Source organism: Anser cygnoides, chromosome 1, assembly GCF_040182565.1.
Source record: "Anser cygnoides isolate HZ-2024a breed goose chromosome 1, Taihu_goose_T2T_genome, whole genome shotgun sequence".
NCBI lineage: Eukaryota > Metazoa > Chordata > Aves > Anseriformes > Anatidae > Anser > Anser cygnoides.
In genome coordinates, this window is record NC_089873.1 from 41,655,215 (window position 1) to 41,673,261 (window position 18,047).

The following is an 18,047-nucleotide window of genomic DNA, read 5'->3' on the forward strand; positions in this document are numbered from 1 at the left end:
GAAAAACCTCGTCTCTTTGCTCCAAGAGCCGAGCTGGCTGACTGCGGCCGCAGCTCTCAGTGCGGAGCTGGCTGGGCCCTGCAGGGGAAGCACGTAGCCGAGAGCAATGGGGGAGGGTGGGCAGGGAGTTGACCTTTCCCTTTTAGCAATGGTCAACTCTTCGTTTGGCTCAAGTCACCCTTGGAAGCGGCTCCTTGAAGCGGGATGAAGTAAGTAGAGATTTAGTGTTTGCAACCTGCTTATTTCAAATCGGTGAAATCGAGCTTCGTCTCTGCGACCTTCTATTTAGCTTTCCTGGCAGCCAGGCAGGGAAGAGTGGGGAGATGGAAACGCTATTGACTATAGAGATCAGAATGTCAAAATACATGATTCCAGTTAGGTTTTCATCTCTGAATTAGCTGTTAGTGGTTTTAACAGTCAGTCATCGTTACAAAATTAAATTTTACTGAAATAAATCCTTTTCATCATAAAGGGGAAAATATTTTAACACTTTAGGAATATTCTTGAAGCTATTTGTGAACATGGTATGTGTTGTAGGCTCAGTCTGATATGTTGTTTCTCTACTACCAGTCTGTTACCTATCCAGAAATAAAAAATAAAAGGAAAAACGTAATAATTGCAAGGACTTTAACTCTTTTCCTAAAATTTGTGAGGGGACATAAGTTCAGAGGAGCTTCATTCTCTGCTATTTCAAGTGAGAACTTGAAAATGACAGTGAAAGTGACACAAGGGTCTATGAAATGCATGGTGTAAACAGATTATTATTTTTCACTTTTTAATGCTTTGTCCTACTCCGTTAATAACAGTGGGTAAATATTTTTGATCAGAATAGGATTTTTGAACAGAGCTTTTCCTTCCATCTGACAAGTAGAAGGATGTAATCTGTGTTTTTGTGTGTTTTAATCTTCTGTTAAACCCCAAAGATAGAGGCTGTTTGCATGTTGTGACTTAGGGTTTCTTTTATCTTAGCTGCTGATACAGACCAGCTAACATTGGACAAACACAGCCCTGTAATCGGCCCTTCCAGGGACAAGCAGGACACTTGCTGTGTAAAAAAAGAGGTTACTTAAACATTTTGCGAATTAAATAATGTAGTGATTGCTCAAGATGTCTTCATCCTTTACAATCCTGTTTTTCCCTGTGTTATATTAGTATTACTCAGACTCGGGAGGCCTCATCAGAAAAAAACTTGTATGCATGGGGCTATTTTTCCGTGACATTAGACCTAGAAATGGGCTGAAAGTGAAATAATCCATGTAGATTACAAAGCGGTAGACTTGCAACGAAGATTATGTCTTTTTGTCGGGCCTGTTTATTTTGAAGGATTAATGTAAGTGTTCATGTTAAGTCCTCTTACTGTATCTCTTGAATGAAAATGTGACTAATGTCTAGGCTGTATTTGAAGGATTTGGAGTTACCATGCATATTATAAAGCTAAGGTGCTCAGTGGCATCAAATTCTTACTGCTTTATAAAGAGACACAAAAGTTTTCTTGTGTTCTAAACGGTGCCTCTTACGTGGCTTTTAGCAGGTGAATATGTCCAAGCACATAGGGGCTTATGAGGAGTTTTGGTGTCTACACAGGTTTTATTTATGTGACTGAGTTGAAACCTTGCATATTTATGCTTACCTTTTTCCTTTTGAGTGTTGGGCTGTCCCAGCACTGAGTGTTGTTGCAAATTCTGTTCTATATACAGTTGCAGTCCTTGAAAAAGAGGAGTTACTGTAATCGTGCTCGAAGATCTTGTCTACTTTCAGATGGTTGGCAATAAGGTAGTGTAGTCAAATGAAATGAATACATTGTAAAATTTTTGATTTTTTCTTTCTAAATAAGTACAGAGATACGTGGCAGAATTTGACTGCTGGCTAGGTAGTAACTGCAGGTTGTATCTCTTCTCATTCAAGACATAGACCTATCAGAAATCTTTTAATTAAAAATGTCTGCAACTGTTCTGTGATTCTGTATTACAAATTACAGTTTCCAATTACAGAACACAAAAAAGGACATAATTTGAGCTTCCTTATGGATCTTAAGAAGGTGCTATTGGGTTTCAGTGCTCTGCATTGAATAACTAGGGAGTTATTCAACTTCAGTTTGAAGTGATGGTATTAATAGGACTAAATATATTTCAGTCACAAAGTTTTACTGGTGTGGCTGAAGTTATTTGATATCTGATTCTGAAGTTATTTGAAATATAATAATAAATTAATCTGAAGTTATTTGAAACCCGTCTGTTTGCAGATAGCCGTTGTAAAACCAGAGGTAGCTAACAATGGAGTTGTGTTGGCTAGATAGCAGTGCATGGCAAGCCATGAGATCTGAGGAGGGGAAGTGTGTTAAATACAACAGCTTTTAGTTTCCTGAGAGGTCAGCGTTCGATCCAATGAGTAGGATTCTTTAGCAGAGACTCGTACAAACCAGATTGCCCTCTGAAACGAGCAAGGCTGACAGCGACTGCAACATGAAAAGCTGAAGGTTCAAGGGAAGTGCTTACTGGCTGCGTTGGGTAGGCTTCCAGATAACCTCCTGAGCATCGGTCTGGTGTGCATTCACTTGGGGTGGGTCTTGCAGTGATCCCAGCAGTGCAAAAGGAGATCAAAAGGTGCACGTTTAAAAACTTAGGAATGCTGTCCTTACTCTTAAGTGCTTAGTACAAGTAGTAGGTAAGCTGGAGGGGCTGATGAATATGACCTCTCACTTTTTTTTTTTAATTTATATGGTTAATAATTAATTTTCAAGCTTCTGCTGTATTCCCATAAACCCTGTTGTGAAAGCATTAGTATCATAGGGCTGTGGTTTCATGGTCACTTCAGGCTGACATAAATATGCAGCGCTTCTAAGCGGGCAGCTCTCTCGGCTTGCTAGCGTGGGCCCAAGGGAACAGGAGCTTGGTTTGTGTGCTTAAAGTGCTCGGGAAAATGCAGCTTAAGAGGAATAGCATTCCCTAGTAAATTAACATCTGCCTGAAAGTAAGTTTGTTTGCTTTTAATAGCTGCGAGATAAAAAGACAGATCCCCCCCCCTCCCCCTCTTCAGCAGCTGCGGCAGGCCAAGAAACACCCTACGCGAATGTCTCCTCATCGGGGTACTCCAGGACAGCAGGTTGCCTTTGGTCTGGCCTCTGCCTGGTGGATTTTTCCCCTTAGCTCCTCAGGGCCTGAGCATGACAATATGAAAAATCCTGGTGTGATTGTGTAGTATAATAACAGGTGATGTCTGTATAAATTCTGTGTTTTTTTCCTAATGTGAGGGAAAACGGCATGGCACAAAAAGAATTAATTTATTAAGCTGTTATATTTTGCTTTGTTTTTCATTGTCATGTCATCTGGCACTTTTTTCAGCATCTTTACTCCAGATAGTAACTAGTAGCTGAGGTGGAGGAGGTTTGGTTAAGCTGTTGCCGCCTTCAAATCCTAAATGAAGCTATGTTTCTGGATAGTAAGAGAATAGGTTGCAGCGTGTGATTTGGATGGCAGCAGATGCCCTGTTACAGTTTTAGGTTTCCTCCTGTAGAGATGGCAACAGAGAAGTCTTCCTGCCGGGCTGGCAATGCTTAATTGGTTAATCCAGTTAGGTTTTAAGGCTCAGGAAAACAGTGAAAAGATGGAGCACCACAGAAAACATTGTGGTCATGAAAAGATGTGCTTGGATCATTCAGGTACTGAGCGAAACTGGAAAAAAAATCATTCCTTTTAAGGAAAGTCAGAATAAAAATGAAATGTTTGTAAGTTGTACATATAGGTCATTTGTTCTGAAAATGGTGCTGAAGAAATAAAGGTGTTGAATTGCTTTCCTTCTGACTGGACTGAGAAGGTTCCTAAACAGCCAAGGATGGTTCAAAAGTGTTACCTGTGCCTCCTTCTCTCTTTGTCTTTTTTTTTCTTTTCTGAATGGCTTTTTAGGAATTTGTATTTTGTGGAATAAAGAAACATCTTGAAATAAAAATTGAGCATTCGATGAGTTATCTACAGTCTCTTGACATACTATAATGTCGTTGAGTAAGACTGCTCTCTTTTAACACATGCCTTTCCATACGGAGATGCTACAACTGTGTCTGTGTGCTTAAGTGCAGCACAATGTGGTTGTAGATGGAGACAGGCTTGTTGCAGAGTTAGGTGTGTGTGAGTAGCTAAATCTTGGGGTTCAGTGCTGTGTTTCCTGATTGCCTTAGCTGTGATGGTTGGGTGAGGCTGTATGTGATGAGGATTGACTGGATGTTATCCAGAGATATGGGTGAAGCTGGGGATGAGTGAGAAGAAAGGGAGCACTTTCTGCACTCTATCACCAGTGGATTCCTGCTTTGTTCCTACGGACCATTCCCGAGACGTCACTTAAATCCCTGCTATAAGTGAGGATGCAGGTAGTGCAGGGACGTCCTGTTTGGGTCATCTTCAGCGTCTGCACCTGCCACCAGTGATGCAAAACCATAAGCTCCTGCTGTTTGAAGTGGAGAACAAGACATAGCAATTAGGTCCCAGATAGAGCTATTGCTTTTATAAAAGCTTGCGCTTGTACTTTGAGATGACGGAGAATCAAGTATTAGAGGATGCAAAGTACTATTTTATCCCATAAAGCGCAAAATATAATTTGCACTGTTTACCTAAATATGTTATAATCAGAAAAAAAGACAGGTTTGTCCAAGGTTCATGGCAGACTTCTTTGTATGCCATGTTCTGTTTTTATTCTGGGCCCACATCCTAGCTTGATTTGGAGGAATTTTTTATGTCTCTGCGACTTTCTGTCTCTTTAATCTCTTTTTTATGTCAAGAATTTGGCAGTGCTAATGGATCTTAACATTCAGTCTTTGTTTTTGACTGAATTTATCCTTTTGCATTTGTTTCTGAAGATTTTGCTTGCAGTATTGCTATGTTGTAAAGTTCTTGTTAAAAACAAGCAAAACAAAAAATCCAAAAAACTTGAATCTCTTGAAAGGCTTTTTATGTACAAAATTTCTGTAGTCAATATTAACTTAGTACAATTTAGTGCTATAGAATGTACTGAATGCATTAAAATCTTCATTTGACTTTTTTCTTTCTGATTGCGTTGTATGTAACACAGAAACATTCAGCTTAAGTTATTCAGTGCTGATACACAGGCAATCAGCTATATAGTATTTGTGACAAATGGAAAATTGTAGAGAAACCACATAAAATACATTCCATTTCAACTTGCTGAGTTGATTTATCTGAGTTTCTACATGCGTGCAGCTTTTAAAGAAAAATGGTACGTTGCCACCCGAGTGATCTGTCAGTGCAGTGTTTTAATGTAAATTCCACCAAGGGGAACATTAAGGGTTGAAGCGATGCTGTTCATCAAAGTAATTAAGTAACTAGGAGCTGTATCTGATGAAGAATGTGTCATGCTGATGCCGTTTACTTTTGTGCTGAGGAGCTCTGGCAAAGTATTAAATTCTGTTTTTTAAATTTTGTGCCAAAAAGAGACTCATTGATTAAACGTATAGATCGCCTCTGAAGCTGGGACTCGAGTTGAAGAATCAATAAAGTATTAGTAGGTTCCAGCCACCAGTATTAACCATTCCCAAGTATTTATTTTGCAGAAGATATTTGACCGTGTGATTTGAACTATAAAATTTGTAGTAGCAGTGAGACTTTCTCAAATCGTGGCCAATAGGTTTTTTTAGCTATGTTACTGTATGTATTGCATTTATTTAAAATAAATTCTGTTTCCCTTTGTTAGCATTCTTAAAACTTCCTCAGGAAAGGATTTGCCAGAACTCTGCTGCTATGGGTAGCATGTTCTGTAAGGTGTTTTAAGTCTGTTCTCAGGAATACAGTGGCCTACTTTGCAAAAAGTACCAATATGGCCAGTCAGCTGGTCACCCTCAGATTTAAGTAGCTTTATAGTGTTTTGAACTGGGTCCTTATTTGATTTTTACTTATAGATTTGTATTTTATTCTGAGAAACTTCAGTAATGCTCATTTTGGTGCTCTAGTAACAAGTTTGTCTCTTTTAGGAAATAAAGCCTCAAAGTCATTACAACCATGGATATAGTGAATCTCTTGGACGAAAAAGCCACATTGATGATTACAGCACTTGGGACATTGTCAAAGCCACACAGTAAGTTTATTTTTGAGTGTCTTTCTGGATTAGTTGAAAAATAGCGAAATGTATTTTTTTAATACGCAGAAAGTTGAAGGCTAGCTGTATTTGTAGATACAATAACGCAAGATTTTAGAAGTGAGCTATACAGTTTAAGACGGTTTTATGAGCAATGTGAGAAACATGTAGGAAGCATTGTGATAAGTTGTAAATATAGGTGGTTGCTGGGCAGATTGTTGGAAGAGAAAGTACAGTTTTCTTCCAGCTTGTAGTGGTGTTTATTTTCTGTAAGTGATGGTTAAGAGGTAAGTGGGCAGCATATCGGTAAGCAAATGTGAGGATTTCCTTGATTTCTTGGCATCATTTATAGGTTAGAAAGAATACATCAGTATGTAACTTCCTCCATCGTCTCTAGTTCTGCAGTTTCCGTGCTGCTATGAAACTGACTTTATTGCTGAGAGAAGAATTGTAGGAGTAAACTGTGAAGAAAATTTAAATAATAATTGCTTTTTCAATGCAGATTAATTGTATAGAAGACAAATCTGTTTAGTCCTGTAATACAAACTAACTCACAAGACGTTCAGAAGAATCGTCCTAGAACTGCTTTTCAGCTTCTTGTTGTTCACTGTTCAGAAACCACCACCATCACTTTGTATCATCTCAGCTTACTGAAAAACAAAGGTCAATTTCATTTTTAAAAACTATTGTTAGCTTGAATTCCTACTCTATTATGTATATTGCCAAGCTATTTGCTTTTTTAAAAAAAACAAACTTTCAGTTTCTTTCCTGAAAGTCATCTCCTTCAACTGAAAGCACTTTTGTATTTGACACAGGCCACATGTAGGTTTAGGAAGTATGTACTTTCCTTCACCTTTTGAATTCTTAGGGGTTTAACTTCCTGATGTAGATGTTGACTGACCCTGCAATTGTTGCTCTGTAGGGTTTAATAGTAATACTACAACCTATAATCCTCTAATCAGGGGATTCCTAGAAATGAAAGCACTGGTATAACATGGAACTATCTGCTTCTTAAGGGCATGGAACTATGACACCACAAGTGATGATTTTGCAAATTACCTGCTTCCATTTTTGTATGCTCATTGTATTCTCGAAGCCCTGAAACACATTTGTCTCTTATCCCTCAGGTTTAGGTTGATCTGTGCTTTCAACTGAGGTGCTTTAATCCTTTTCTGGTCTCCTCTGACAATTAGCAGGGCTGTGAGTTATCTGTTACATTCCTCCACAGTCTTGGTGTGACGCAGTCGGTGAGAAGTCCTCTCCTCTCTAAGAGGACTGCTGTTTCCTATCAGAGCCCAAATGCTAAATAGCTCAGGGAAAGTTGACTCAGCATGGGTAAACAACCAAGTTATGCTAGTGGTATTCCTTGGGATATCCTTCTCCCCCAGTAGAGGGATACCGCAACTTTATTTCAAGTATGTACTAAAATTTGAAGGCCGTGTTATGTAAAACAGCAGTCTATAAGGGAGGGAAGCCAAGAATTGTAAGGCTTACAGTAAAATAAAGCTGCTAATATATTAATTCAGTGTTATTAAAAAAAAAAGCCTTAAAAAATGGTCTCCTCATTACTGTTGAAAGTGAACTTTCACATGATAAACAGCAATGGTGAAAAGGTGCATCACTGATGCATAGTTCCTGCTAAAATGAACAATGTAGTTACTTTTGTAGAAATGTAACCTCTTTTACAACTATAACCTTTTAACCTCTTTTACATCTATTATGTTTTTACCTCTTTTTAATAAAAAATAAGTGATCTTATCCTTCGCCACTTGTCCTCAAATATCATTGTTTACTTAGATTAAAATAACTGGTTCAGTTTACCTTTCAGTTTGGTGCCCCCCCCTGACACTTCAAAACCTCCCGAGAAGGATATAAGTTTTCTCAGTGTGATGATATCAGATGGCAGCTGGGGTGCTTACCGTTAATAAAATGAAATCCTATTGTTCTCAGGACTGTTCTGAGAGCTAATTATAATAATAGAGTTGTGCATTTTTCTGTTTCTTTAAAAAACAAAACAAACCTGACACTTTTAAAAAGACAAACAAATCTGTCTGATTGTGCCTTCCAAAATATTTGTCATTTAATGTAAGACCAGTTAAATTGCAGGCTTCTTGACAGAGGGTGAATTTCACCATAGCATGGAGTTGTCTGTTATCATATTTGTGATAATCCACACAGGAAGCAGTCAGTCACATCATATGAGTACCTAGTCAGTCATTTAATCTTTTTCAGTCACTGTTCATGCTGTATTTCATGTACTACATTATTAAAAGTTTCTCCTGAGAAATCAACTAGCATTGTTTATTGCTGCAACACGTATTGAAATGGGGAACATAGCTCCTTAAACTTTAATGTTGATGATGAAAAATGGAATGAAAATGTGTAATTCCTCTTCACTCTCTGTATGCTGTTTGACTGTAGAATTCCGCTTTGAGATGTTGACTTTATTGGCACATGATTACAGAGAAATAGAAGTGTTAGTAAAATGATGCATTTGCTTTTATGTTTCTCAGCAGGTCAAAATGATGAGAGCTTGCAAGCTCCACACATTTTTCCAGAAGAATATTTTGTTCTTTGTTTCGCGCTGCATTGGACTGTTCATGTGCTTTATCTTCTTAGTTTGTAGTCTGAGCACTTACTAAATTAACTTGCTTATACACTGAGCTACAAATCTGATAACCTCTTAAAATCAAATGAAGACTGTATGGAAAAGAGCAGTTCAGTCAATGTTATTGGTGCAAGGAGTTTATCAGTATTTGTGTTTTTCTCCCTCTATATTCCTCATAAGTTCTTGCATAAAGTGGGTCTAGGCATGATTTACACCAAAAATACTCTGTTTATTTTGCAGAAGCTTGTGCTGGAGTAAAAATGATAGTGTTTAGTTTTAATACACATTGATATAAAGGACACTTTCCATTGGCTGTTTTACTTGTCCAAAGACATCTAGCTAGAGTTAAAAGTACTGCTTTCTTAACCCTTCACATTGTAACATCCACAAGATGTTTGCAATCTCTTGGCATCTTGTATTCAATTATAGCAAAATTCAAGTTGATTCATGTAAAGTTTCCACTGTTTTTGAAAGTAGAAGCAAGCCACTCGTATATTTGAAAATATATTTTCAATGCACTAGTAAAAAATGGGCCATTCTTGCCTTTGATGCAGTAATGTTAGATACTAACATTTAGTAAGTACTTCACCTGGAACTGCACAGCAAGTCTTTATATTTCTTCTGTTTCTACAAAATCCAAGGATGGGCTTTGTACCAGTTTAGTTTCTCTGATACCTACTCTCACTAGAGATGAGTGAATGGAGTTTTGTATAAACTAGGAAAAGCCATAAGCTGTTTAAAAGTGGAAATGTAATTGGGGATATTTTAGGTCTGCTTATTTCCATTTCTTGTGGATTAGCACCAGTAGCTCTGCATCATCCAAGTTGGAGTCAACTTTGAATATGGTGACTTAGGAGAGGTACCGTGTTAACATGGTAACTTAAAGCTCATTGCTGGCTGTTTTGTTTTAGAACTTTTAAGCCACGAAACTAAGGAAAAATAGCTAATGTTCACAGGTGAAGAAGTATATGGTGGGTTATGACTAGAACTAACTCTGGAACAAGTTAATTCTTGCTTTGTGATTTTCAACTCTGAGTGAAGAGACACCTTCTGCTTGCAGTGACCTTGAGCAAATTCCAACTGCTAGAAGTGTGTTAAATAACTATTATGAACATTAGTATTAAACATTAATAAGATTAATAACATTAGTGGGTTCTGTGAGATTGATTCCCTGTGCTCAAGTATTACGGTTTCATTATTGCAAGATTAACTTTTCTGCTAGTTTCATTCACCAGTATCATTAAAAATGAGATTTGTGTGCATTGTGAAATAGTGCAACAAAAATGTGCTGGATCTATGCTGAATCTTGCTCAGAAATAAATAAATTGGATACATTTGAGAACTGGCTTTTGTCCTCACCATTTCTTATTATTCACAGTGTACCTGACAAGAAGAAGGGAAAAAAAAAAAAAGATACATAGAAAATAATTCAAATTGGTGAGGGCTGGCCAAAGTGACGATCACTCCTGTTTTTATTTCACCCATCCATAGGGGAGGAAGGTCAGATTGTGACAAAAGTACTTGTTCTTTGACTGCTCATTTCAGGCTCTGGAGTTTATATACATACCAGTTTAACAATATAATTTAAGTTTGAATGGAAGGGTGTTGTTTTTTTAACCACATTAACAATATAGTCACAGCTGTCTAGCCAATCTGAGGCTCTGGAGTGTATACAACAGCTGAAATTCTCTTGTCTCTCAACATCATTGTTCAAGGTTCATTAGGCAGCTCTTGAGTTTGCTCAAGAGCATCTTTGCTGTTGAAAACAAAGCTGTCTTACTGTTTAACACACCCAAAAAAAAAGTATGAAAGGCTATGTTAGTATTTAACTGCCATAGTTCATGGGAATGAAACTTCAAAAGGTGAAACAAAACAAAAGATTATTTTTGTACTAATTGCATTTCCAGTTCAAACAGCTTTGATTGGATTTGCGGTGATAGTAAGATAAGGGAGTAGGCTCCTGGCTTATATACCAGTTGTTGGTCTGGTGATGTGCTCACTGAAGAGAGATACCTTCTTACTATTGTGACCAAATTTGATGTTGCTCATATGGCAAAGCTGGCAGCGTCTATTTTTAAGACCATGTGCTTGCAGACAAAAACTGAAGATTACAAATTTAAAACAAAGGGATTCTAGGATGCTATTCTTGAAAGTATTAAATTAAGAATATCTTTAATTTACGATGACAAAATACTGTAGTTACTGAAATGGCTTAGACTGTGACAATGAAATGAGCTTGCACAATGGGATTTTTGCTCTGGAAGAACTAGTCCCATTTTTCTCAAGAACAAGACAAATTCAATAGTATTGACTTACATTCCTAAATTATATTCCATTGATGCTTACAAATACCATCCTCCAGAATTCACCCAGATGCTGAATTTGTTGCAGTAATATACTAATCTGTTGAGAGGATTTCTGTCTTCTCTCTTGAAGGGAATACACCCCTTTATAGCAACATTATGAGTATGCTGAGTGTCTGAAATAGGTGACTTTGGCATTTTGTAATCCAGCAGTGCATCAGGAATAGTTGGAGAAGACAAAGTGAAGTCAGCTGTGGCAAACTGATGAAAGAAAGACTCTGTGTAGTATGTTAAGAGAAGAATGCTTCGTTTCTAGGACAGAGCTCAAGAAATTATGACTGCATCAGTTTCACTGTTTTCTTCTATTTAATTGTAGAGAGCATACTGTTTCCAGTAATAGGAACAAATTGCTGTAAATTCCTAACCTTTTGCCAGGTGGTTTTTGTCTATCTAGATCCTTATGTCCTCTCATGACAATAAATTAGAGTTATTAAGTTATACCTTGTTACATATTTTATAATCAGTTATGAACTCCAGATGCTGTTGTATGCCAATGTGATATACAGACAAGCAAGTTTGGGAAATTCCGAAAGCATGTTGAAGATAATTCTCAAACAACAGATGTAGGAGGCCACCTTTCCTATGACAGAAATTAGAGAAGGCCTTGGAGATGTGACAGGAGGTGGCTGTCCTGGCCCCAGTGGTCATGAAACAGTTCAAAATTTTTGGTATAATGCGAAAAAAGGTCTGTAGTGTTGCCACCCTGGGTTTTAAAAGAGCAGACCTTAAGCTACTCAGGGAGTTAGTTGGCAGTATCCCTTGGAAATTGGCTCCGATGGGTTTAGGGATCTGTGATAGTGGGTCACTTTTCAAGGGCCACCTCTTAAAAGCCTAGGAGCAGACAATCCCATTGCCCTTTCAAGTCAAACAAGTGGGGCAGAAGACTGGCTTGGTTGAACAAGAAACTCCTCCTGGGACTAGGGCAGAAAAAGAAAATTATATCATCTCTGGAAGCAAGGCTTGGGCTTCACAGGGAGAATTCAGAGCTGCATTTTGCATCTGCAGAGAGGAAACAAGAAAAGCTGAAGTCCGACTTGAGCTGACACTGGCCAATGTGGTGTCAGACAAAAAAAAAAAAAGGCCTTTTCAGGTATGTCAACAGCAAGAGGGAGTCTAAGGAAAACATTAGACTGATACTTGAAGATGGTCACCTGGCAATTAAGGATGAGGAAAAGGCAGAGGTATTTAATGCATTTTTGCTTTAGTTTTTAACATTAATGATAGATCGTAAGCTGCCTGGTCCTCTGTGTTGGAAGACCATGAACGCGGAAGAAATGACTTTCCAGTTGTGGCCACTGAAATTGTGAGGGACCAGCTTTATTTATCAGTTGAATATTCATAATACATGGGGCTTGATGGGTTTCACACCAGAGTGCTTGTAAGAATTAGCAGATATGATAACTGGACACCTCTCAACAATTTACCAAAGGACTTGGGAGTCTGGGCAAGTCCCCGCTGACTGGAAGCTAGCCGGTGTTACACTGGTCTGCAAGAAGGGCATGAGAGGAGGCGCAGGAAGAGGCCTGTTAGTCTAACCTCTGTACCTGGAAAAGTTATGGGGTAGACTATCTTGGATAAGATGTTGAAAGGCAGTTTAAGAACAAAGCTATTATCAGGCATAGTCAATGCGGGCTCATCAGGGGAAAGTCCTGCCTTGGTAATGGCAGAACCCCTGGCAGCCAGGAGGGCAAACTGCGTGTTGGGTGTGCTGAACACAGCATAGCCAGCTGGTCAGAAGAGGTGATCCTCCCGCTATGTTTACTGTTGGTGCAGCTTCACCTTGAATACTGTGTGCCGCTCTGGGCTCCACAATATAAAAAGGACATTAAGGTCCTTGAAAGCCTCCAGAGGAGGATGACAAAGCTGGTACTGGGGCTGGCAGGCGTGTCGTGTGAGGGCAGGCTGAGGCCCTTGGGCTGCCTGGGCTGGAGACAAGGAGGCTGAGAGGCGACCTCCTGGCTCTCGGCAGCTTCCCGAGGAGGGCGAGCGGGGAGGGAGGTGCCGGCCTCTGCTCCCCGGGACACCTGGGGACGGCCCAGAGCTGCGCCAGGGGGGCTGCAGGCTGGGCACGAGGAAAATCTCTTTATGAGGGTGGCCAAACCCTGGAGCAGGCTTTTTAGCAAAGTGGTCGATGCCTCCTGCCTGTTGGTGTTCAAGAGATAACGCCCTCAGTGTTTGGATAATGCCCTCAATAATAAGCTTGAACTTATGGTTAGTCATGAAATAGGCAGTCGGACTACATGACCTCTCTAGATCCCTTCCAACTGAACTGTTCTATTCTACATACTGTGTGGCAAGATCATAATTTGCTTTCTTGCCTTCAGAAGTCCTGCTTTCACTGCATCTCTTTTACTGTCTTGTCTCCTTATTCTTGGCTAAGTTGCCTGTAGTCCTAACTTGCTTCAGCGGCCCTTGCAGCTGCAGGGACAGCCAAGAATTGCATCACGTTAACCCATTTAAACAAGTGTCAGAGATCGGCCTGACTTAAAACCTTATCACTTTTCCTGGCAGTTACATGTGTCTGACTGGATGTATTTTGTCTAACTGGTTGCATATTTTTGAGTCTTCATAAACCAAACCTCTTCTTCCCATCCTCCCCTTCTCCCCCCAGCTGATTAAAAACAAAGCTTTATTGTCAAAATAATTCACGACTGCTACTTTTTTACTGAGTCTGAAGAACTCAGGCTATACAGGCTTGTTTCCAGTTTGTATATGCTGCAGGCTGTAGTCTTTGTTCTGCTTTTGTAATGCTTTTGAAAGATTACAGGCATGACAGCAATATCTAGCATTTTTCATAATTTCCAGTGTGACTTTCCTAAGAAGTAGAAAATATGATTTAAGTAGGTTATGTGTAGCACTTTTTTTATTTTTTTTTAAATACTGTCCGATTAATGTGCTTCAAACCTGGAGTGGGCTTGGAGAGCATTCCTGAGGTTATTTGACTTGATTCAATTGAGGCTTCACTACGGCAGGACTGTGTCTGGGTTGAAGAGCCATTCAAACATGTTGAAGAAAAAGCAAGAATGGTAACTACCCTGGAAAAAAGGTCTGGACACCAGTTTTGACAGCTGACGCAAGGGGAGCAAAGGGGCCTTCAGTTGTCTAAGGCTGTGTGTTCTGCAGAAAGTGGCATACAGAAGCAACGTAAGGAAAACATACTTAAATTCCAACTTTGAGAGGCTGTTAAACTTCTGCTTTAGCAGAAGTCAGATGTCACAAAGAGAGGAAGCATTGAACTTGATTTCAGGTTTTGCCCACACCAGTCTCCTCCTTGAGACTTAGGAAATTCCTGTGGGTTGTATATACATTCAATGTATACATTTAAATGTAATCTTAACAAGCCTTTCTACATTGCTTTTATTGCCACTGAAAATAGGAGTAAAACAGTGTAAGCATCAGGACAAACGGTGTTTAATATTGGAGTTAGATGCATATGTGATGTGTGGAGTTAGATGCATATGTGATGTTTATGATTCCTGAATTGTTTCAACTTTCAAAACATCGGCAATTTTTTTGATGAAGTTAGCTCACAGTCAATAGCATTAATTTCATGAAAGCATTAATTTCATATTAAAACAGAATTTTGAAGGGATATGATAAAATGGTACTAACTAATATTAGGCAGATTGCTCTTTGTTATCTGAGAAGAAAAATGGAAAGTGTCAAGGATGTGTTAATGTTTGTAACTGATCTGATGATCTTGTTATCCGTTCCACTGATTTTTGGAAGATACTTTCAAATCAGTTGGCTGTGTTATTTTGGCCTTCAAGAGATGGGAAAGGAAGGAAAACCAACATGGGAGAAACAAATACAGCTGAGTCCCTGGGAAGAGGAGAATCCTGTTTTACACTAGGCATCTTACTGAGCTGTATTTCACCTTGTTCTGCTGTATAGTTTGCTGTGGAGACAATTCTTCTGTAAAATCTTGAACTGGTTAATATAACTTCTGCCAGTGAAACTTATTGTTGTAAGAGATCTGTATTCATGTAGTGCCAGAAGGTCTCTGCTTTGTTTCTCTTCTGTGGGAGGTTGTGTATCATCATCATTACAGTGTTTGCCTAATTAATTTTTATGCAAGGTAACAGCTTTGAAAATCTTATTTTCTTCTTCAAGGTATGGAATATATGAACGATGTAGAGAGTTGGTGGAAGCAGGTTATGATGTACGACAGCCAGACAAAGAAAACGTAACGCTTCTCCACTGGGCTGCAATCAACAACAGGATAGATCTGGTGAAGTATGTATTATGCTTAAAGTGATATATAAACTAATTGCATCCTTTAAAATACTGTTATTTTAAATGTGTTAATCCTAATTATCTTAAAATGTCAATTTTTGTTCTTGAAATCTGAGGGAGGGGTTAGTAGTCAGAAGACCTAATCTATATGTTTTACAGACACTGTTTTGATGGCACAGTTAACAGAAATAAAACCTGCTAAATGTCTAGTATTTGAGCTTAAGCTTTTTTCAGGTAGATGAATCTGTGGAATAGCTGTTCAGCTGCATGTGTAATTCCTTTATACTATGGTGGACTTGCTGAATTGCCAACATTGTTTTTTTTAGGGAGTGAAATTTTATGCAAGGTGATAGCAAGTATTTTAAATAAGTGAGATTAATATGATGGAAGGGGCATCCTTCATTCAGCATTTCAGGAAGTTATGAGTTCAATAACACTTTTGCATTTTAAAAACACAGTTATTACAGTGGTTAACATTGCAACACCTCCCCTTTCAAGTAATAAAGAACAGTGGTGTGAGATTTGAGATATTTTTATGCTTCTCAATCTATGAGTTCTAGACCACAATATTTGAGGCTGTGATTTAAAACCTATTACTATCCTTCAAAACATGAAGAGCTTAAATTGTGAAGGGTTAATCCTTAGTTCTTGCTGTTTTACAAATCACGAGTGTATACTGAACGTTTCTTTTCTCTACTAGTAGCAAGATGATGAGTTAAGTATGTGCAATTGAATCTAAATACACAAAATATTATTGAATCAGCAGTATTCTAGGATATTTGGCCTAAACTGCACGTCTTCAATCAGTCCACTTTTCAAAATATTTCTTATGAACGAAGGTGAATGTACACAAAACCAAATGCAAAACATCTTCATTTTAAGCATTTTCTCCCTATGTATGTCCATCACCAGTGCCTTCATCAGAACAGATCTTGAGTTTCCTGAAGTTGCCTGCAGATCTTACGTTCATATTTCTCTTCTTGTTTTTAAAGGACTTTGTCCTGATGCAGTTCTTTTAAAAGAAGGTTAAAGGTAGATAAACAGATGAAGATTTAGCTCTGATGAGAAGGACCTTAGGGTCCCAGTGCACAGCAAACTGACCGTGAACCAACAATGCACCCTTGCCGCAAAAAAGGCTAATGTTATCCAGTACAAGAAACATATGGACGTACCTGGGGTGAGTTCAGTGCAGGGTCGTAAAGATGATTAAGGTACTGGAGCATCTGATATCTGAGGAAAGGCTCCAAGAGCTGGGGCTGTTCAGCCTGGTGAAGAGAAGTCTCAGGGGAAAGGATCTTAGCAATGTCTACAAATACCAGATGGAAAAGGAATAAAGAAGACAGAGCCAGAGTTCTCTGTTGTCTGACAGGACAAGAGGAAGTGGGCACAAATTAAAATACACGAAATTCCATCTGAACATCATATGTTATTTATTTATTTATTTACCCATGTGCGAGTGGCTGAGCACTGGCACGGGCTGCCCAGCAAGGTTGTGCACTCTCCCTCCTAAGAGATCTTAAAAAGTCTCCTGGGCATGGTCCTGGGCCACCTGATGTAGGTGCTTGAGCAAAGGAAACAATAGCTAGTGCAGCAGGTTTTATGCTTTTATGGTGGGTAGGAGCTTATCATGGAAACTGTAATTCTGTGTTTGGTATCTTCCTTTCACTAAAGATGGGTAACCAGTGTGCCTTCTGGCACACAGAGAGAGACCCTCTTGCAAAACCAATGCAAATGCTGGTTAGCTAAATAACCTTCTTGGTGAGATTGTTTTAGACGCTATTGTTTTCTTTCTTTTCATCCCATTTTCCTTCTAGTTTCTCTTGAGTCTTTCATGGCTAGCAGCTTCGAATTTGGTTTGAAATTATTGAAATGGGTAGAATTTCTCAGATAGCAATTTTTCTTTAATACAAATGCAACTTATAAATGCAGTTGTTTTATTCTGAGCTCACTTTTTAAATCCAACTTGAATGCATAATTAATTATGTGCAATAAACTATTAATCTTATTTGAGCTGTTGGAATATCTGTAAAACAAATGTCTTCTGTCTTATTTGATATGTCTTTGTAAGGTCTGAAAGCTGAATGGCATTGAGACAACCATAACCATTTAAAAACATCACTATACTATCAGGCATATGAAGAAAATTGGCCTATATTGTGGATAATGTTTCTCTATTAACTTACATAGAGTTTCCATATTAGCTTTGTTATGAATCTACTGCCTGCATGATACTTGATTGCAACCTAATGCTTTAGTTCAGTAGCATTTCATATAATATTCAGTTTTTTATTTTTTAAAAAAAGCCCCAAATGCTTGAGGACCTTTCTTCATCCATAGAGTAAAATCAGACAAATTTTAAATTCCTAATTAGTTGTCTTTTAAAACTGTTTTTTGTTTTTTTTTGTTTTTTTTTTTTTTTAAAGAGTGGTACTTCAGCATGTGTTTTTGTGTTGTATTTTGCAAGATTTTTTCCCTCTGAGTGTGTTGCTAATAATTTGTTGTTTTAGCAACTGTGTCGGACATAGAGGCAGTTCAAAATCAAAATGTTGGATTTAGATAGATGGAAGTCTGTGCTCTAAGCTAAACCTGCATTTAGTTCTTTATTATATGATAGGGAGATCTCTCTACCTACAACTGAGTGCTGACATCTCTCCCCAGGTCTCCGCCATTTCTGTCCATTATGTGCAATGGACAATTCCAGTAAGTGTGTTGACAGTGAGCTTGGTATCACAGAGGAGGAGTCTAGGTGTGGTCTCATGATA

The 18,047-nt window shown here is 38.5% G+C and overlaps 1 protein-coding gene across 1 annotated transcript in view; it reads left to right on the forward strand.

The window, feature by feature from the left end:
• Window positions 1-18,047, forward strand: part of ZDHHC17 (zinc finger DHHC-type palmitoyltransferase 17) — a 74,204-nt gene that overhangs the window by 14,279 nt on the left and 41,878 nt on the right. Inside the window, exons 2-3 of the mRNA XM_048047435.2 lie at window positions 5,975-6,078; window positions 15,163-15,285. Of these exons, the coding sequence (XP_047903392.1) occupies window positions 5,975-6,078; window positions 15,163-15,285 (227 nt within the window). The remainder of the gene's footprint in view (window positions 1-5,974; window positions 6,079-15,162; window positions 15,286-18,047) is intronic.